This window comes from Talaromyces rugulosus, chromosome V (genome assembly GCF_013368755.1).
Source record: "Talaromyces rugulosus chromosome V, complete sequence".
Taxonomy (NCBI): domain Eukaryota; kingdom Fungi; phylum Ascomycota; class Eurotiomycetes; order Eurotiales; family Trichocomaceae; genus Talaromyces; species Talaromyces rugulosus.
This window is the reverse complement of record NC_049565.1, coordinates 5,089,255-5,110,010: the sequence shown is the minus strand read 5'-3', so window position 1 is coordinate 5,110,010 and position 20,756 is coordinate 5,089,255. Positions and strand designations below refer to the sequence as shown.

General features: G+C 44.8%; 5 protein-coding genes across 5 annotated transcripts; 3 read left to right on the top strand and 2 right to left on the bottom strand.

Moving 5' to 3' along the window:
* Window positions 1-1,675: 1,675 nt before the first annotated feature.
* On the top strand, window positions 1,676-3,689 carry TRUGW13939_10280 (uncharacterized protein; the record flags this gene model as incomplete). Its single annotated transcript, XM_035493393.1, has 4 exons — window positions 1,676-2,193; window positions 2,253-2,924; window positions 2,984-3,147; window positions 3,205-3,689. The coding sequence occupies 4 exons, from the start codon at window positions 1,676-1,678 to the stop codon at window positions 3,687-3,689; spliced, it is 1,839 nt and encodes a 612-aa protein (XP_035349286.1).
* A 507-nt stretch (window positions 3,690-4,196) lies between these two features.
* Window positions 4,197-5,069, top strand: TRUGW13939_10279 (uncharacterized protein; the record flags this gene model as incomplete). The annotated part of the gene is made up of 1 exon (XM_035493392.1): window positions 4,197-5,069. The coding sequence occupies one exon, from the start codon at window positions 4,197-4,199 to the stop codon at window positions 5,067-5,069; it is 873 nt and encodes a 290-aa protein (XP_035349285.1).
* A 181-nt stretch (window positions 5,070-5,250) lies between these two features.
* On the bottom strand, window positions 5,251-7,173 carry TRUGW13939_10278 (uncharacterized protein; the record flags this gene model as incomplete). The annotated part of the gene is made up of 1 exon (XM_035493391.1): window positions 5,251-7,173. One exon carries the CDS (start codon window positions 7,171-7,173, stop codon window positions 5,251-5,253), a length of 1,923 nt encoding a protein of 640 aa, XP_035349284.1.
* A 2,309-nt stretch (window positions 7,174-9,482) lies between these two features.
* TRUGW13939_10277 (uncharacterized protein) lies at window positions 9,483-10,632 on the bottom strand (the record flags this gene model as incomplete). The annotated part of the gene is made up of 2 exons (XM_035493390.1): window positions 9,483-10,449; window positions 10,499-10,632. 2 exons carry the CDS (start codon window positions 10,630-10,632, stop codon window positions 9,483-9,485), a joined length of 1,101 nt encoding a protein of 366 aa, XP_035349283.1.
* Window positions 10,633-15,217: 4,585 nt separating this feature from the next.
* TRUGW13939_10276 (uncharacterized protein) lies at window positions 15,218-16,234 on the top strand (the record flags this gene model as incomplete). Its single annotated transcript, XM_035493389.1, has 1 exon — window positions 15,218-16,234. The coding sequence occupies one exon, from the start codon at window positions 15,218-15,220 to the stop codon at window positions 16,232-16,234; it is 1,017 nt and encodes a 338-aa protein (XP_035349282.1).
* Between the last annotated feature and the right edge of the window lie 4,522 nt (window positions 16,235-20,756).

Sequence of the window (20,756 nt, the reverse complement as noted above, 5' to 3'; positions counted from 1 at the left end):
TTAGTAATCAAGAGCCTTCCGTCCCTCCTCCTCCTTGGCTCTGGGGATAAGGAAGCGCTAGGTAGTTCTGTTAATAATATAACGTTACATCATTACATGTAATATTCCTAATTGGTCCTGTATCATTAATCTCTTTATTGAATTGGCGTAGGAATTGGCGTAGGAGTGGGATTAGAAATCCTCTCATAAAAATATGTACATATTCGCTGTTTGTAACGCTATATTGGAGTAGGATCTTGCAGATAATAGTTCCAGTGAGGCTGTTAAAATTCTATTTAAAGCTAAATTCGTCTTTATCTTATAATTGGATGGTTACACACGATCAAAAACATTAAAAGTTTACTAGGAAATTTGATTTCGGGCTTACAATGCTTTGGGTTAAATGTACTAGTCGGTGTGAGGCTATGAAGAGTCAGCTGAGCGCTCAGCTGAACAATCGAGCTCTCTCGGTTCCGAAAATAATACGGAGTGCTCCGTACTCCGTACTAAACAATAATAATAATCGCCCCAGGGCTTTCTAGAAGCTGAGCAATAATGTATGCTAGTAGATACTAGTAGATACTAGTAGATACTAGCCTATTGGAGACTAGTTAGTGCTGGTTAGTGTTTAACACTGCTCTGTTTTGTCGCAGGTCCGCACGGAAAAAGTCTACGAAATAATCAATACCCTGGATTTGATTATTATGATTTCCATTTTGAAAGTCTCATACAAACATATGTGGAGTAAAAGACATCATCGCTCAGGCGTGCCGGTAGCCGGATACGAGTCAGCTTCTGGTGGTTAGTTGCATTACCACAAATGGGATCCTGCGCGTGAAGTAGCAGTGCTAGTAGTGTTGCAAAATGCGACGTCTTTACGGATTAGCCAACGAATGCGGTTTCGGTTGTTGTAACGCGGCGCTGCAAGGCCTTTCGCTATCAGAATAACCCAATTGGCCGGATCCAACAAACAATGGCATTCTTTGCCACATAAATTGATTAAGCTGCCGTCGGGGGCGCCGTGGATTGGCCCTGGAACGGTCGGCAAAAGCTTGTCACATGTGCCATGTGGAGCGGCATGGCTGGAGGAAATTAATTTCATATTAGTAATAATGGCCAACTTCATCTTGTGGTTCGCCATTTCCTAGTGGTTGGCGCCATCCTCAATGCTGTTGTGGCGCTGGCCGAATACGCCCTCAGGGGGGAACAACGGGCTAAGATAAAGCTTCATTTTGAAATTCCAGACCACCTTCTCGAAGAAGCTTAACCTGGTGTCTGCGATTCGCCGCACAGATGAGACAGACATGATAGCCGATAGGCTATAGCACGACCATTGCCCCTAGGCCCGAGACAGCATTCCTTGCGCAAAAAGCGCGAATTTCTACTCTCTGTGCACGCGAGCGACTTGATGGGGCTAGCAGCGATTCGCTGCCCAGACAAAAAGCCCCTCTAGCGTCGCTCTCAGAGCTTGTCGTTGCTTGTTACCGATCAGCCAGATAAGTAGTGAGGTGTCTCCACTATGGTGGTAGCATGGCGCTATATAGGTGCTTCTGTTTGCACTCCTTGGTGAATTGAGGATCTGTCCCTTTCGTGTCTTCATCTCCGTGCAGTTGCTAGCGTTGCTTGTCGTCGAGTGCACATATAGGCGGCTTCGTATCGTCTGAGCCAAACGTTTCGTCTCGTTAACTTCGACATCATGGCGCAGCCTGGTAGTCTTATGCAGGGGGAATCCGGCGACCCTCGCTTGCATGCTGAAGAGCGACAGGTTCTCGACGCGATTGAGCAGAGCAGAGAAAAGGATGTACTCGCCAGCAGAGAGAAAGAACTGCCCGCCAACGAAAAGCATCTGGATGGGACCATCAAGCCCCAGCAGCGATTGATCCACGACCCCGATGTCTCTTTCGCCGAGTACTACCACTATTCCCAGCAGACACGAGCAGAAGAGGAAACCCACCCCTCTGTTGGAAAAACAGGTGTGCTGGGCATCCTTTTCCCTTCCAAATCCGGTCCCGGTGCTGGCCACAGCTCGGACGAGGACGTAAATGTGCATGTCACTGGCGACCTGCAGACACGCGCAGTCATTACCGACGACGAGTGGGCGCAGGCTTCGCGCGCTCTACGCACTGCTACCCAGGGCACTGCCTTCTACCTGATCACTACTGACATCCTGGGACCGTTTGGACTTCCTTATGCCATTGCTACTGTCGGATGGGGGTAAGTCTTTCCTACTATGCACTCCATATCAAGAACTAACGAAATGAAATAATCGACAGACCAGGAGTCGCCCTCTACACGGTTTTTGCTGCCCTAGCAGGCTACTCTGGTTATCTCCTCTGGGATATCTTTCTGGGGTTGGATTCCTACCAGTTCCCCGTGCGGAGCTTTGGAGATATTGGGTACCGCATTTACGGAAAATACATGCGCTATGGTCTTAGTATCTTGCAAGGTTTGCAGCTCTTGCTCAATGTTGGTCTCATCGTCATGAGCAACGGGGGTGCGCTTTCCCAGGCTAGCAAGGAGAAGCTCTGCTATATCATCTGTTGCCTTGTATGGGCGTTGGTCGGTTACTTCTCTGGCCAGGTTCGTACGCTCCAAAAGTTTGGTTGGCTCGCGAACGCTGCCGTCTGGATCAATATTTTGTGCATGCTGGTATCCATGATTGGCGCTGGTAAATATGGGCCTAGTTATGGCTCCGTCGACAGTTCAGCCGGCTACAACATCGACCCTGCTTTGATTACAGCTGTGAACGGTACATTTCCTGCAGTGCAGACCTCTGGCGGAATCCCTCCCTCTCCTGGCGGCTTTGTTGGTGCCGTTGGTGGTGCTATGAATGCTGTCTTTTCTTATGGTGGCTCCATGGTCTTCCCTGAATTCATGGCTGAGATGAAGAAGCCGAAAGACTTCCTTTGGGCCATGTGGGCTGCCCAGGCTTTCATCTACATCGTGTACGTTATCTCTCCCCAATTTTGACGTTCCGCTCGGCTAATCTTCTTTTGTTTTAAAGGTACATGTTCTACGGCCTCTTTTTGTACGGATACCAAGGTCAATATGTTGTAAACCCATCCTATCTTGGAATTGCGTCTTACGGTATTTCTACGGCTGGAAATGTTCTTGCGATGCTCAGCGCGGCCATTGCTGCCGCACTTTACGGCAACATCGGTCTCAAAGGTGAGAATGCCAACTTTGACAGAGCCCAATATCATTGAAACTAACGTAATTTCATAGTATTGTACAACAACGTCTTCGTGGAGATTTTGAATTTCCCCCCTCTGACCTCGACAAGCGGCAAGATGATCTGGATCGGGTTTATACCCGTCTACTGGTCAATTGCCTTTATTGTTGGAGCTGCCATTCCAAATTTCTCTGCTCTCACCCAGGTCGTCGCCGCTTTCTGTATTTTGCAATTCACCTACACCTTCCCACCTGTGCTCCATATTGGATACAAGATTAAGCAAGCAGCTTTGGCCGACCAAGCGTCCTTTGACCCGGCCACCGGTGCCGCTCCAGAGAAGTTCCGCCTCAAGGACTACGTCCGGTACTTCTTCTCACAGACGTGGTATCTTAACGTATTCCATGTTCTCTATTTCCTAGGAGCGCTAGCCCTTGCCGGACTGGGTGCGTATGCCGCCATTGAGACTTACAAGGCTGGCTTTGCGGACGGTGTTACAACCTCGTTTACATGTACATCTCCATTTGGGTCCAGCTCCTAACCCTCAGCGGAGTGAAGCACATTATAAGTCGTCTCGCCACTTCTTCGTGCAAATATCACCCATGGGTTTCTAAACACATGTACAAAAGAAACATCCTTAAACGAAGATTCTTTATTGTCAGGCATAGCAAATATGTTATTGTCTTGACTATTAATTTCCATTCAGTCTATTCCACATCTTAATGTCAAGCAAATCAACGCACAACAAAATTGCTACTATAGTGCCTTTATAATATGACATGACTGTATAATATCGGGGAGCATTATCAAATGTAAATAATTCGATGCGTTTCATCTGCTCTGTATGATTGGCCAATTGAGAACAAGTGGGGCACCAACTCTGTTTCGGGAACCGGAGTGGGTCTTTTCCTTATCTTGGCCAATCAAACCGGGGTCTCGGCAAAGCTGCGGTTATCAATTTGATCAATTGATTAGTTATCCTGAAGTCCTGCTTCCCTATAACAACATCTCCACGCCCACCTTTTCCATGCTTCTTGTATAGGTGGCAATGGCTGGCTCGATACAGTCCCTAGATACCCTCGAGCCTCGGGTTGCCCAGGAACTCATGTATCTAGGAAGCAATCCTGCCTGGACCTGTGTAGCCGACAGTCGGTTCTGCTACTTTCTATACGTTCCAAAACGCTACTACGAGCTCAAAGGCAAACTGCAGTTGGCTGTCCTAATTCACGGCAGCGGACGCAATCCCTACACACTGCGTCGAGAATTCTCTGACTTTGCAGAAACGCATTCATGTGCCCTGCTCGCCCCGCTTTTTCCTGTCGGATTGATCGACCCTCAAGATACAGTCAACTATAAATTCATCAAGTACCGGGACATTCGCTTTGACAAGGTGCTCCTCTCAATGGTTGACGAAGCCCATGCCCGATTCGGAAAGATCGATCCCAGCAAGTTCCTTCTCTATGGCTACAGTGGAGGTGGCCAGTTTGTGCATCGATTCTCATATTTACACCCGCGCCACGTCCAGGCACTGGCATGCGGTGCCCCTGGAACGCAGACGCTATTAGACTGTACAATGCCTTGGCCTGACGGTGTGCAAGACTTTGAGGAGGTCTTCGGTCAGCCACTTGACTTGGAGTCCTTGCAAAAAATACCAACAATCTTTATTGCGGGCGATGCAGATACAGATATCTTCTACGCCATCGCCCGAGGGCGAATAAATAACCACGGTGACCTTTCCAAGTTTGAGAATGGGAGGTACGGTGCCACTGAGCGACTCGAGCAAAATTGGAAATCAAAAGGCGCCAACTGCTTGATGCAGAGCGTCCATGGGGCAAAACATGAGGAGAAGCCGATGCTTCAGCACGTAAAACGATTTTTTGAGGAGCAACTAGAGTCTCAAACGGCGATTAGCCCCGATTAACGTTTAAATGCGCACCTCATTTCTCTTACAGTTTAGTTCTAAGACGGCTAAATACTCATTTTGTCTTCATGCTTTTTTTTACGGTGATCTTTTGACGAGAATAGACAAAATATCAGTAGAAATCAATGTAATTGAAACACTATAATATCAACGAAGAAACGTCTCGTATGGAAGAAGCGGTCTATTTGCCTGCCACCTCCTTCACAGTCGCAAGGATATGCTCTGGGCCCAGACCCTGGCCATTGATTTGTTCATATAAACCTCCGCTGCCCTCCTTGACAGAGCCAATCGATTTGTACTTTGGGGTGAGTTTCCTTTCAAGCAGCTGGCTTCCAAGACGGGATCCGAGGCCAGTTTTTTGGGCAATAGACTCAATAACGATGACAAATCCTGTCGATCCGTAAACTTTGATAGCATCCTCGTCGACCACGTTAAGCGTTGGCTTATTGACGAGACCTACGTCGAGACCTTGCTTCCGTAGGTTCTCTACCGCATCAAGGGATCGGTAAAGCATGTCTCCGTACGAGACAATGTATCCAGCTGATCCACGGCGGATAATGTCCTCTTTGCCAGGAACGAACTCATAGTTGCCTCCGTATAATCTTTCGTCGCTACCCTCCTTGAGAATATATGGGACCTTAGAGCGCGTTGAGAAAATGAAACGCAAGCCCTTGTCCCAAAAGACCCTTTTGACGACGGCCTTCATTTGCTCGCCATCAGCAGGGAAATAGAGCGAAGTACTTCCAGAGTCCAACAAGCCGTTATCGGCGAAAAAGTGGTTCAGCCCGAAATGACATGTATTGTCTGCCATCTCATCAACGCCGCTGTGGGAGAAATGGGACAATACGCTGCAATCATTCAGCCGCGCCATCGTGATTTCAGAAATGCACATTTCGAGGAACGCGGAGAATGTAGAAAAGATTCCTTGGCGCTCGCCATTGCTTCCAAAGCCAAAACCTGCCGCCGCAGAGAAATTCCCGCGCTCCATTACGCCAGAGGCAACAAAAACTTCTGGGTGTTTGGATTGGATTGCCTTCAACCCGGTCGAGCCGGCCAGATCAGAGTCGATTACCATCACACGAGAGACAGCTTCTTCTTTGCTCAGACCATCGAGGATCGAGTTGACGGCTTCACCAAAAATGGAGCGGTTGGCACCCTTGTCTTTCGAGGAGCCTATATATTGGTGTGGGTTCGAACGACCTTTAATATCGTCGTAGAAAGCGAGTGCTTCTTGGCTATATCCGCGCTTCGTGAGGTACTTGCGAGCAATATCGACGGTAATCACATCGTGAGCGTGAGTCTGGCCCTCCAAACTGTCGATACCGGGAGCCATCTTACGGTTCACCACGACAGCAGCGGGGCCCTTGCTGTTGAAAACCTCACTCACGGCACCATATAGTGAATCAAGATCTTCGCCATCGGCACTGATGACCTTGAGGCCGTGGCCTTGGAGGGTCTTGGCAATCTCATAGCCCTTGAGATACTGGGACGGATGACCGGCAATCGTCACGTCGTTGTTGTCGATGAAAAGCTTGACGTTGAGGTTATTGGCAACAGCAATGCGGGCGGCTTCGGCGTCATTTCCTTCCTGTTGAGATCCATCCGAGCCCAGCATTATTACATTCTTTTCCTTATTCGCCATGGCAATTCCGTTGACCATCCCCCACATGTGGCCTAGACGCCCGGAGCTGAACTTAACTCCAGGCGTGAGGCCCAGCTCCGGGTGGCCGGGAAGCTTTGAGTCTGCATCGCGGTAGTTCAGCAGGTGTTCTGCGCTGATCTTGCCGTTAAGGGCAGACAGCAAGTACTGAGTAGCTACTCGATGACCAGCTTCGTCAAATAAGGCATCTACAAATGCGCCCGGCTTTGCATTAATAAATGCAAGCAGGATGCAGACTTCTGGCGCAGTATCGAATGGGCCACCAGTGTGGCCCGACACGCCGCGAGCGGCTCCGGTGGCAGTGAAGGCTATGATTGCATCACGGAAGACGTTGATGTTTGATTGTAAGTCCTGTTTCTGCTCTGCTGAAAGCTTCGGGTGGCTGTAGTCGAGCTCAAGCTTCTTGAATTTCCCAAGATCAACTGGAAACTGACTGCCCAGCATGGTGACTTGTCGTTTTGCGTGGTAGGTTAATGGCAACAAAACAAAAACTCTCTAATATATTTCGTTCAAAAGTCAATCTTGTTTGCTCTCTTTATGGTTCTCGAAGCCGGGGATTAGGTTTAAGTATAAAGACGCCGGGAAAAAACTGGGGAAGTGAGGGGCTTTGGTTACGTCAGTGGGGAGTCCTGGTTGCAACAATCAAGAGCAAATCCAGTGGGAATACCATTTCTCTTCCAGTCATTAACGGTTTTCTTATTTCTGATTGACGTCAACCGATCCACTCTGGTGCATAATCTAGGCTCGACTTGATATGAGAGATTAAATTCCTGTCATGCTTCAAACCCAGCCATGGCTACATTCCTTGTCCCCCTATAATACAAAAAATTTGGAATTCCGTCCATATTTGTTTTTCAATCATTCATTAAATGAACCTTTTTCATATTGCGATAGACGTGATCACATGGATCGCTGACTCGGTTCAATGCCTTCATATGACCATCCTGGGACGTCAGGGTTAAGCTCCGACCTGAGCACGGTGCTATACAATTGCGTAAAATGAATCGGAGTTTCCCGGGGTCTTTTTTCTTATCACTTTTGAACAGTTTTGTCCTCCTGGTTCTCTTTTCATCTTAGAAATCCAGACCGGGGCACACAGCTCCGAGTGGGAAGATGTCCTCCTTTACCCCCCAAAAAGGACACCCCCTTCCATTGTAATAGCTTTATCACTCATGTCGGGATATCCGTACATACTGAACTCTTAGACAAGCCGACCTGGTATTTGTAGTAATCTTAGTATGGCAGTTGCTTGCCATGTCAAACTATATGAATACCGCCAGAAACATGCTTGCAACCTGAAACGCGAAGGGGACACTCTACCATCCCATTGATGGATATCTCCAATTGTCTCGTCGTTGGCAGTGGAGCCACTGCAAGGGGAATTTGCCCAGTACGGGGTGTTAGGCGCAAGCTTTTGGGCAACTTTAGCAGAATGTCAAGATATCAATTGATATCTTCCTTTGTGGGAATGGTGTGTTTTCAAACGGCCCAGTTACATCTTCGTGGTCATACTTCGTTTTCCAGTCGGCAAACATGAAATGTTCGTTACCACCACACAGCAAAGCTAGACTTGACTTGTTTATGAATCTCAACGTCTGGGATTCAGCCTCTTGTCGAATACTTTCTAGAAAGTGGGGGTGGGTTGGATAGTTGCCGCAAGCAAGCATATAGTCCTGCCAGACTAACAAGCCAAGTTGGTCGCATGCATCCGAGAAATCTTCTGTCTCGTAAAAATCGTCCCCCAGACGCGAATCATATTTAGATTGGCTTTCTGGGACATTTCCAGATATTCAAAGTATTTCTCCCTTGTAAGTGTTGGAAGCAAGTTATCCGCCGGGATCCAATCAGCGCCTTGAATGAAGATAACCTTCGTATTTACACGGAACATGAATATCTTACCGGGTGAGTCAGCGAGTGGTCTCTGGATAAGCTCAATTTCCGGATACCAAATTGTATACAATGCTGATCCAGGCAACCATTGTTCTTGTCGATCAAGGCAACTTTAGCAGTATAGAGTGGATGTTCACCATCCCCTTTGGGCCACCAAATTTTGGGGTTTGAAATTGAGAAACGAACAGTTTTGAATTTTTAGAAAATAGAGACCACAGGACTGGTGCTGTTTATGATTTGATTCCCATTTATGGTTTCAATTACAGCTTATGATATGCTATTAGATAATACCAGGTACAGTCGATTGCAAAACTTGCTTCGGGTTTGCAAACTCCCTAAGACTTTACGAGAAGCAAGCCCACCACTGATCGCAACCCTAACTTAAAAAGGGTTACAAAAGGCTCCTTGACATGTTATCTATTCATCGCAGCTACCTCTTTCCTAAAATACGAGTTGTCCGAGAACTAATACATCAGTAGCCGAAGGACACCGGCGGCATGCATGAGCTGCGGGTGGCCCGATCGCTAGCAATCTCGCCCCAAATCCTCCAAGATCTAAGGTTATGAAATCCTGAGGGCTATCTTCCTTGGTACGGCTCAAAACACATCTAAAACTTCGAGCTGGCCATGGTAAAGGATGGCTAGAAAGAAGGCAGCTTTAGAGTAAAAAATAAAATCACTAGTCAAACACAAACCTTTGCGCAAACAAGCATTCTACAGACATCGACTCACTTGCAAAGGCACGTTCAGGAATTCTTTTTAACGGAAACAGTGGTCTGTGTGATATGACTCTATGATTTACTTCTTGATTTTATAGGTAATCGCTGACTCTATCAGATGTAATAAAGCCAAGTAGTGTGGCCCTCACAGTACAACTCGCGCCCTGGGCAAATATGGTTCTTCAAGGTAGTTGATATCCTCCTCGCTCAGCTGAAACTTGGTCGCTTCGAGAGCCTCGTCAATTCTCTCCTTCTTATTCAGGCCTACGATGGGACACATGTTTTTGCTCAGAGTCCATGCAATTGCAACTTGAGCCATACTTTTTCCGATTTTCTTTGCAACCTCCTCAACGCGATTTACAATTGCTTCATCGACCTGATCATCTCTTCCCCGAATCAGCAGATGGAGACCGGGATCTTTCTCTTCTCGAAGAGTGTTTCGGGTGCCCCATGGACGGGCCAGGGCGCCACGAGCAACAGGTGACCAGGGAATCAGGCCGATACCAGTGTTGTTGCAGTATGGAATCATTTCGTGTTCTTCTTCCCTGTAGATCAAGTTGTGGTAGTTTTGCATAGAGATAAATTTATGCCAGCCATGCCGGTCAGCAATATTTTGTAGCTGTTGAAATTCCCATGCTGCCATACTGGAAGCTCCAAGATATCGTGCTTTTCCAGACACTACAACATCATTTAGGGCTCGCATAGTCTCCTCGAATGGTATCGAACGATCTAGACGATGGATCTGCAATACATCGATATATGTTCCGAGTCTCGCAATGCTCTGATCGACAGCATCGAGAATATGTTTACGACTTAAGCCGACTTGATTGAGAAGCTCGCCATCGTTCGCTGTAGTCGAGCCTGGCTGATTGGATGGAGTGTCAGGGGTGACACCAAAAAAGATTTTGGTGAGAATGACGAGTTTTTCTCGAGGAAGATTGAACTTCTTGATGGCTTTGCCGATAATCTGTTCAGACTGACCGTGAGAATAGAGATCGGCAGTGTCCCAAGTCCGAATTCCGGCCTTGAATGCGTATTCCAGTAGAGGAAGTGACTCTTCTTCGTTAAGAACCCAACCTTGCCATTCTGGCGTCCCAAAACTCATTGTTCCACTATTGACGTTAGGGTAGAACAATAATAGGACTGTATGACATAGCGTACAGGATGACTCTTGACACCTTCAGGCCGGACTTGCCCAGATACTGATATAGGCCTTTGGTTGCTGGTTCGGTACTCACCGCTACTTGTAGAGAGCGGGATGAACTCTTGACAGTGTATTTAAGTGAGTCCGGCATTTTTGTGGTCTTTCAACGTAGACGATATCAGAAAATATGGCAGTGCTAGATGACACTAGATGTCACAATGTCTACCTCGAGCTTTTCTTGCGTTCAGTATCAATTTCTCCGGCACCAATCATGCGATATATATGTGTGTCATTGATATATACTTATACTTGCACACTGACATTGACGTTAAGCTTAAGCCCGATAATTGGTAAGGAGTCACGGGGATAAGCTAAATCCGTGCAATATATGTGTGGCACTGATATATACTTATATGCAATTGCACACTAAGGTATTTTATAATAATCCTCCCGGACCACATAAGTCTGCACAGGTGCTGGGCCACCTGTAATCTCATACAAGAAGGCAATTATTAGGATCAGAATTCTTAGCATTTTTATTAAATCATTATGTTTCTAATTTTATAATATATTATCTTTTATATACATAATAATTATAATTGTTCAAGAAGCATTGTATTTGCTGTATTTTATTAATACAGCCGTAACTTTTATTAATATAAGTTTATAGTATATAAAATTTTCAAAAACAGTTATTTCTAATATGTTTTATATAATATTATAAACATAGTTGGTTATATTAAGGTGCTTAATAAATTTTTGCTACTTTGAAGTCTAAAAAATGGTCATTTTGTATGGGGTTTACAGGCGGTCCGTGTTACGGGCTAGGTCCCGTCTTACTGGCCTAATGTAGGTCCAGGAATTGAGTAGATTTGAATGTGAGAAAAAGAAGAAAAAGGTTCGCAGAGGTTCGTATTGTTGAATGTTGATATAGGCAAGTATAGGTCCTGGGGGCGCCCTAGCGAATCTGGTATAGTGTTAAGGGATTCTTCTATAGCGAACCAGGTACAGACTAGGTGTGGTTATTCTATAAAAGTAAAGCCTGAGTATCTCAAGGGCTAAAATCCTAATATTACTCCCCTTCTTTGGTAAAGGCGTTGTGGTGTTAGAGCCAGTAGTTGAGTGCTTTGATATTTTCTATAGACTGGGCAGGTTCCTATATAGGTTGTGTATATCCAGTCTAATAGACAAGATATTGCTTTATATGTCTGTAGCCTCAATGTATAGTCTATTCATTGAGTATGCTATTAACTAAGTACTCTTTATTGCTTTCTACTAGATGCGCTAGTGACTGATAATTATATTAAGTCTATAAAGAGAGCGAATATATGTCTGTAAAATAGAGGAGTATTGTATAAAAAACATCATGAATAGTTCTAGGGATATTGAGTTGATATATATAGGATCCTACTTTCTCTAGTATAGTATATTTTGTATGTCAAGTGTCCAGCTTTTTTAAAAATTATTTAGTCTGAATATTCTAAAGATCTAACTATACTTTTTATTTTATTTTATACTTCAGAGGAGTCTCTTAGCGATGATTTACACTATCTTTTATTTGCTACTACGCTGAGACAAGCTTAGTCTACGCTATATCAAAGACTTACCATAGCTTAGTAACTATATTATTTATATGTTCGACAGCAGGTCTTTACTGCTCAGATATAGAGATAGCTTTATTTAACTAAAGTAATTCAACATTATATCTATAGATTAAAAAGAAGAGGCTAATATCAGTTATAGTAGCATCGTATCTGTTTATTGTGAGTTATATAATTACAATTAATAGGCTCTAATCAATTTAGAGATAGATATAGAAGTTCTATAGATATTCTTCTATCATAGAATTAGCATATTCTATCTGTCTATCAGTTTAAGAGTAATACGCGGTTAATAATTGTCTTATGATCTTTAGACGTTTGCATATATCTTTCTAAAGGTTATTAACAAATTGCGTGCCCCAATCTGATATAATGCTGCTAGACAGCCTATATTCATGTATAAATTAGTTAATAAACTTTAATATCACTGTCTTAGTATCTATATGTTTACATAGTATCAATATAATCTCTTTTTCTAGTTAGTCAATAATTACTATGAGATTCGTATTTCTATTAGACATTAAGAGTTTCTCTATAAAATCTATACTAATATCTTGCCATATTCGCGAGGGAATAGAAAATAGTTTTAATAATCTTTATCAGTATTGTCTCTATACAGTATTCACATTATATTTGTTATAATTATTCACAAACCTTCAGACATCCTCAGATAAATTTAGCCAATATAGTTGTCGGGCTATAATAGCATAGGTTATATTTCGACCTGGGTATCCAGTAAGATAAGAGTTGTGCGTATCTTATATAATATAAGTATAGAGTGGTTCACTGTTTGATACCTATTATCAGTTTCGAAATAGTAACTAGTCTACTATATTAATTATATATTCAGATACTATAATGCGAAGTTGTAGATCTTAAAAAAACTGCAGGAGTTTTTAGTATACAACTTCTTTGATTTATTTATAATTCTTATTCTTAACTTCAACTAGTTGCTACTATTCTCTAATTGACATTAAGTGCTCTATGTGGGTAGCGTGGATATAGGGTTCAGATACAATGTTCGATAAGCGACCCTAAGGAGATTGTTCTAGATAGTCTCTCTATACCTTATTAGGGTTGATAAGACACTTATTTCAGTATATTAGATGTTCATTGTTAATCCTATTAGGCATATCTTATAAGCGTCATAATAATATATCAGATCTGACAGCTAGTCGCCCTAGCCGGTATTAAAGCTTATAGTTGAAGTGTAAGAATATATTAGCCTATCTTATTTATCTTTTATTCAATCATTGGAGCTGTATGAAGTATTTAAGATTCTAATAATTAGTTAGAATAGTAAACTCTTTAGTACTAATTAGTTTAGATTCTTATTACTTTAGATATACTATTATTACTAATAGCTCTTTATTATAGATCTCATAATTGTACTCCGCGGGCGTGCACTTTTAAAAGAAGTAGACGCAGGTTTATAGAAATCCTTTGTTATTATACTGTAATAATGTCCCCCTTATGATATATTCTAAAGAGTTGGCTTCCATGATTATATCCTGCTCAGGGTTGAATTATACTAGTATTAGGTTATTTATAAATATTTACTTTAGTTGTTTGAAGGCTTTATTAGCAGCCTTAGTCTAAATAAAGATAGTTCTCTTTTTAGTTAGTTCTGTCAGTGGATAGATTATATTGGAATACTTTTAGATAAACTATCAGTAGAAATTTATAAATCTTAAGAATGATTATATGTTTTTTACATATATTAAGGCTTTTTATTTTAAAATGGTAGAGATTTTTGTGGGGTCTATTTAGATCCCTTTTCTAGTTTCTAATATGAATCTGAGGTATTTTATTATCTATACCTTAAACTTATATTTATTAATATCTAGCTGTAATTCTGCAGTATATAGGTATTCTAGCACTCTTATTATTTGTTTCTAATAGTGCGCGTAGCTGCTTTCTATAAAGATAAGTATGTTGTCTAGATAGGTAGATATAAAGTTGTCTAGAAACTTATAAAGAGTCTAATTAATATATTGTTGAAATATACTCAGTATATTGATAAGGCTAAAAGATATTATTAACTATTTATAGAATCCAAACTTAGTTTAGAAAACTGTCTTCTACTTATCTCCTTTAACGATGTATATCTTATAGAAAGCCACTATAATATTAAGCTTTGTAAACTATTAAGCTTTAGATATTCGTTATAGAGTCTTATATATTAATAGTAGTGGATATTAGTCCCTTTTTATTATAATGTTGAGCGCCTAATAATTAATATAGAAGCATAATCCTCCTCTAGGTTTCCTTATAAATAGTACCAGCACTGCAGCAGGCGAGTTGCTTATATATATGAAGTTCTTTAACAGTAAGTTGTAGAGAGTTTTCTATAGAACCAGCAGTTTTTCTTATAATATATTATAGAGAGGACCCTATAATATCTCTAGCTTATGCCTCTTTATGTTAGCATTAATTAGTTTAATCTAATAATTGATATTTAGATATGATGATAATAGCTTGTCAGCTTCCTTTAGATTAAATAGTTTTAGGAACTTATGGTAATACTTAAGTAGCTTGTTCCCTGGGTCTATCTGTGGTTTCAGGGCTAGAGCTTTCTTAATATCCCATATAGTGTTAGGGTCTTAGCCCCTGGGATACTCAGGCTTCGCTCTCGTAGAATAACCGCACCTGGTCCGCACCTGGTTCGCCATAGAAGAACCCCCTGACGCTACACCAGATTCGCTAGGGCGCCCCCGGGACCCACACTCGCCTGTATCGACATTCGACAATGCGAACCCCTGCGAACCTTTTCCTTCTCTTTCTCACGTTCGAATCTACTCAATTCCTGGACCTACATAAGGCCAGTAAGACGGGACCTAGCCCGTAACATTAGATTCGAACGTCTCGCCCCCCTCCCCTATTTAAAGGGTCGAGAACGCGCCACTCCCCTCACCCGAAGGGTTGAGCTATACGATCGCTCCTCGTTCGTTCGAGTCGAGCCCCTGAGAACCGTACCAACTCTCCTCATTCGGAGGATTGAATTATTATATCGCCGCTCCTCGACGACCGAGTTGAGCATTGAGAAATTTCCCCATTATGACGAATAGCCCACCGAGGGACGGCCCGGACCGAAGGGGCATACCTTTGGAACCGAACCAGCTGTTATTGGAACAAATGCAACGAATGGAACTCCTTCTGACGAATATGTCCGCTCGCCTATCGCATGTCGAAGGACAAGTTAACAATACGACCGAACCACCTATGCCCGAGGTCCCTACTGATGCCACACCATCGGTAACCCCTATGTACAGTGCGAACAAACCGCGCCACTCCCTTGACCATCCCGATAAATATGACGACTCTGATCGTTCACGATATATGCAGTTCGTGGCAATCCTATATGCAAAATTGACGGTCGATGCACCAGCGATCGGAGGACCGTACGAGCAACTGTGGTACGCCTATGGACGGTTGGCAGGAAAGGCCCAGACGAAGGTCTACCCCTGGATGCGGCTTCATGGGAACGTAAATACGGTCACCCCCGCTACACTAGAAGCTTTCTTTGCGCACCTTAACGTGCTGTTCGAAGATCATCAACTTGTGGAGAAGGCGAACCTTGAACTTAACCGTATACGACAGGGGCGCACCCCTTTCCAGGACTTTATCAGCGAATTTGAACGGATATTACTTCTTGCAGGAGGTCAATCATGGACCGACGACGTAAAAATCTCACGACTGAAAACCGCGATTAACCAAGAAATGAGGCGTGCGACTGTCGGGAGCGACATGCCGAAGCAGTACGAAGCTTTCTGCGAACGCTTACACCGAGTAGCGAACGACCTTGAAGAGCTGAAAAGGATTGACAACATCCAGTCCCGATACAAGCGGAACACTTCCCGTCCGCTCACAAAAGGAACCTCCCCCGACAGAGGACAGCCCCAAGTCATGGACTGGACACCTGCGGGCCTGCCAATTAATACTGTCAGAACGGACAACTGTTTTCGATGCGGAAAACCGGGTCATATTGCCCAATACTGCCCCGAACCTGCGCCGCTCCGTCGGGCGCCATCTCCGAGGAACCGTGGCAAGAAGAAACACGATACGTTCACGAGAATATCCAACACCGGAGTAAAGGAGAATGAAACCGAATCTGATACAGGCTCAGATAGCACATCAGAGTCAAAAGAGTAGCTCCTGCGCAAAGTCGCCCGCAGGAGCCAAAATGCAAAACAGCTCGTGACTTCGAGAATTTTAAGAAGATGGTTGGAAGGTTTGACGGACCCCCATTCAATATAGACGCATGGTTAGACCGTAGAACCAATGCCAATGCTTTAATTGATAGTGGGTGCCTCACCTATGGGATCATCAAAGAGACCTTCGCTCGAAAGAAAAAGCTGAATTGTAGCGCTATTAAACCTCGACCTATTAAGGGATATGATGGTTCGGCACCTCAATACATCAAAGAAATTGCATGCGTGACATTAGATATCGGGGGAAATATACAGGAGAAAGCCTACTTCTATGTGGTTCCGAAGTGCGAATACGATATGATATTGGGTCTCCCATGGATGGAACACCAACATGTAAGAATTGACGCCGCTGGAGGCCGACTGGAATTCGGGAACGGAATATCCGTCGATAAAAAGAACCTGTTACGACCTGAGTACGCCCCCCGACAGATCGGTGCAGCTGCGGTGAACGCTTTGAAAAGGATGCGAAGCAGGAAAAAGGAGGTCGACATATTTGCAGTCTCCATGCGGGATATTGAGAAAGCTCTGGCCCCGAAACCACAGACAGACCCAGGGAACAAGCTACCTAAGCATTACCACGAGTTCCTGGAACTATTTGACCCGAAGGAAGCTGACAAGCTACCACCGTCACGTCCGAATATCGACCATCAGATTGAACTAATTGACGCCGACGCGAAGGGGCGCAAGCCAGAGATACCATGGGGCCCTCTCTATAACATGTCACGGGAAGAACTGCTGGTCCTACGGAAAACTCTCCACGACTTACTGTCGAAGGACTTCATACGTGTGAGCAACTCGCCCGCTGCAGCGCCGGTACTGTTTGTAAGGAAACCCGGAGGAGGACTGCGCTTCTGCGTCGATTATCGGGCGCTCAACGCTATGACAAAAAGGGACCGATATCCACTACCGTTAATACATGAGACCCTACAACGAATATCTAAAGCCCGATGGTTTACAAAGCTTGACGTTACAGCGGCCTTCCATAAGATACGCATCGCCGAAGGAGACGAGTGGAAGACAGCTTTCCGAACCAGGTTTGGACTCTATGAATGGTTAGTAACACCTTTCGGCCTTACCAATGCGCCGAGCACGTTTCAACGATACATCAATTGGACCCTTCGCGAGTTCCTGGACGACTTTGTATCTGCCTATCTGGACGACGTGCTTATCTTTACGGAAGGCAGCCGCGCGCACCATCGGAAACAGGTAATGAGGGTGCTAGAACGCCTGCGCACTGCGGGACTACAGCTAGATATCAATAAATGCGAGTTCGAGGTGCAGACAACAAAATACCTCGGATTCATATTAGAAGCTGGAAAAGGGATCCGAATGGACCCCGCGAAAGTCTCTGCCATTTTGGAATGGAAAGCCCCAACGTGTGTGAAAGACGTGCGATCGTTCCTAGGGTTCGCAAATTTCTACCGACAGTTTATCCGAGGGTATTCCGACATAATCCGTCCGCTGACAGAACTGACTAAAAAGGGAACTACCTTCGTTTGGACCAAGGCCGCCAATGAAGCCTTCGAACAACTAAAGCAAATGTTTGTGAGCGACCCAATACTAGTGCAATTCGACCCCGAGCAGGATACAATCGTGGAAGCCGACTCTTCGGGATATGTCGTAGGGGGGACATTATCACAGTACGATAACAAAGGACTCCTACGAACCTGCGCCTACTTCTCCCGAAAGTGCACGCCCGCGGAGTGCAATTACGAGATCCACGATAAGGAGCTATTGGCGATAATAGCGTGTCTGAAGCAATGGGAACCTGAACTAATTGGCACTAAGGAGTTTACTATCCTGACCGACCACCGGAATCTTAAATACTTCATGCAGCTCCGACGGTTGAATGAAAGGCAAATGAGATGGGCCGGTATACTCTCACGCTTCAACTATAAGCTCCAATACCGGCCAGGGCGACTAGCTGCCAGACCTGATGCACTATCGCGACGCTCGCAAGATATGCCCGATGGGATTGACGATGAACGCCTAGCATACCGAAATAAGCGTCTTATCAACCCTAACAAGGTACGGAGAGACTATCCAGAACAACCTCCCCAGGGTCGCTTATCGAACACCGCACCTGAACCCCATGTCCACGCTACCCACATAGAGCACTTAACGTCAATTGGAGAACAGTGGCGACTAGCCGAAGCCGAGGATAAGAATTATGAACGAATCAAAGAGGCCGTACGCCAGAAGCTCCCGCGGTTCCCTCAAGACCTACAACTTCGCACCATGGTATCCGAATGCACGATCGATGCAGCGGACCGGTTACTATTTCGAAACCGACAATGGGTACCAAACAGCGAACCACTCCGCACTCGTATTATACAAGATACGCACGACTCCTATCTCACCGGACACCCAGGCCGAAACATGACCTATGCCATCGTGGCCCGACAACTATATTGGCCGAACCTATCTGAGGATGTCCGAAGGTTCGTGAATAACTGCGACAAATGTGGTGCGAACACCGTATGGAGACAACGCCGACAAGGGTTATTAAAACCGCTCCCTGTTCCCTCGCGAATGTGGCGAGATATTAGTATGGATTTTATAGAGAAACTCCCAATGTCCGACGGGAATACGAATCTCATGGTAATCGTTGACCGACTGGGAAAAGGGATTATATTGGTACCATGCAAACACATAGATACTGAGACAGTGATATCGAAGTTCGTTGACCGATTCATACGCGAACATGGGCCGCCTAGCAGCATTATATCGGATCGGGGCACGCAATTTGTTAATGACCTTTGGAAAGGCGTGTGCGAACGTCTAAAGATCATGAGACGATTGTCAACCGCGCATCACCCCCAAACTGATGGACAGACGGAACGTGCTAACTCTGTGGTGGAAGAATACCTGCGGAACTTCTGTACCTACCTCCAAACCGACTGGAGCCCACTAACCGCAATTGCGCAACTCGCAATAAACGGGCGCGACGCTACTGCAACTGGTATCAGCCCCTTCTTCCTGACCCATGGATACAACGTCGAACCACTCCAGTTAGATGAAGCTATCCCCACATCTGAGCAGCAAAGACCCGCCGCCGAACGTGCAAACGATATAGTTACTAAGCTACGGCAGGCCTTTGATATAGCGCAGACTGAGCTTGTCTCAGCGCAGCAGCGAATGGAAGATAGTGCGAACCGTCGCCGAGAGACTCCTCTGGAGTATAAAGTAGGACAGAAGGTATGGTTAGACCTTCGGAACATTCGGACCGAACGACCTTCGAAGAAGCTGGACGCCCGACATGCGAAATATACTATACTAGAGAAAGTGGGATCCCATGCGTACCGACTCGATGTCCCCGGAACTATTCATGATGTTTTTCATACGACGCTCCTCCGCCCTGCGGGCACACGTCCGCTCCCTTCACAGACCCGACACGATTACCAGCCACCAGCGCACCTAGTAGAAGGCAATGAAGAGTACCTAGTCGATAGCATACTCGACGAACGGACCATACGTCGGGGCCGCGGACATATGAAGCAATACCTTGTCCGTTGGACCGGATATGCGCGACCTACATGGGAACCTGCCCGGTCCATGGAAGACACCGAAGCACTCGACCACTGGCTCCAACACCACAACGCCCTTGCCGAAGGGGGGGAGTAATGTTAGGGTCTTAGCCCCTGGGATACTCAGGCTTCGCTCTCGTAGAATAACCGCACCTGGTCCGCACCTGGTTCGCCATAGAAGAACCCCCTGACGCTACACCAGATTCGCTAGGGCGCCCCCGGGACCCACACTCGCCTGTATCGACATTCGACAATGCGAACCCCTGCGAACCTTTTCCTTCTCTTTCTCACGTTCGAATCTACTCAATTCCTGGACCTACATAAGGCCAGTAAGACGGGACCTAGCCCGTAACATATAGAGACTATAAATATATTGATCTCTTTTTTCCTACTTCGCATTCTTTTCAAAGCATTCACCACAGCTACACTGATCTGTCAAAAGACATACTCAGGTTATAATAGATTCTTTTTATCAACAGATATTCCATTCCCGAATTCCAGTCAGCCTCCAGTGGCGTCAATTCTTACATGTTGGTGTTCCATCCATAAAAGACCCAATATCATATCATATTCACACTTCGGAACCACATAAAAGTAGGCTTTCTCCTATATATTTCCCCCAATATCTAATATCACACATACAATTTCTTTAATATATTAAAATGCCAAACCATCATATCCCTTAATAAGTTGAGATTTAATAGTACTATAATTCAGCTTTTTCTTTTGAGCGAAGGTCTCTTTAATGATCTCATAGATAAAACACCCACTATCAATTAAAGCATTAGTATTGGTTCTACAGTCTAACTATATATCTATATTAAATAGGAGTCCATTAAACCTTCCAACTATCTTCTTAAAATTCTCAAAATTATAAGCTATTTTGCATTTTAGCTCCTGCAGGCGACTTTATGCAAAAGCTACTTTTTTAACTTT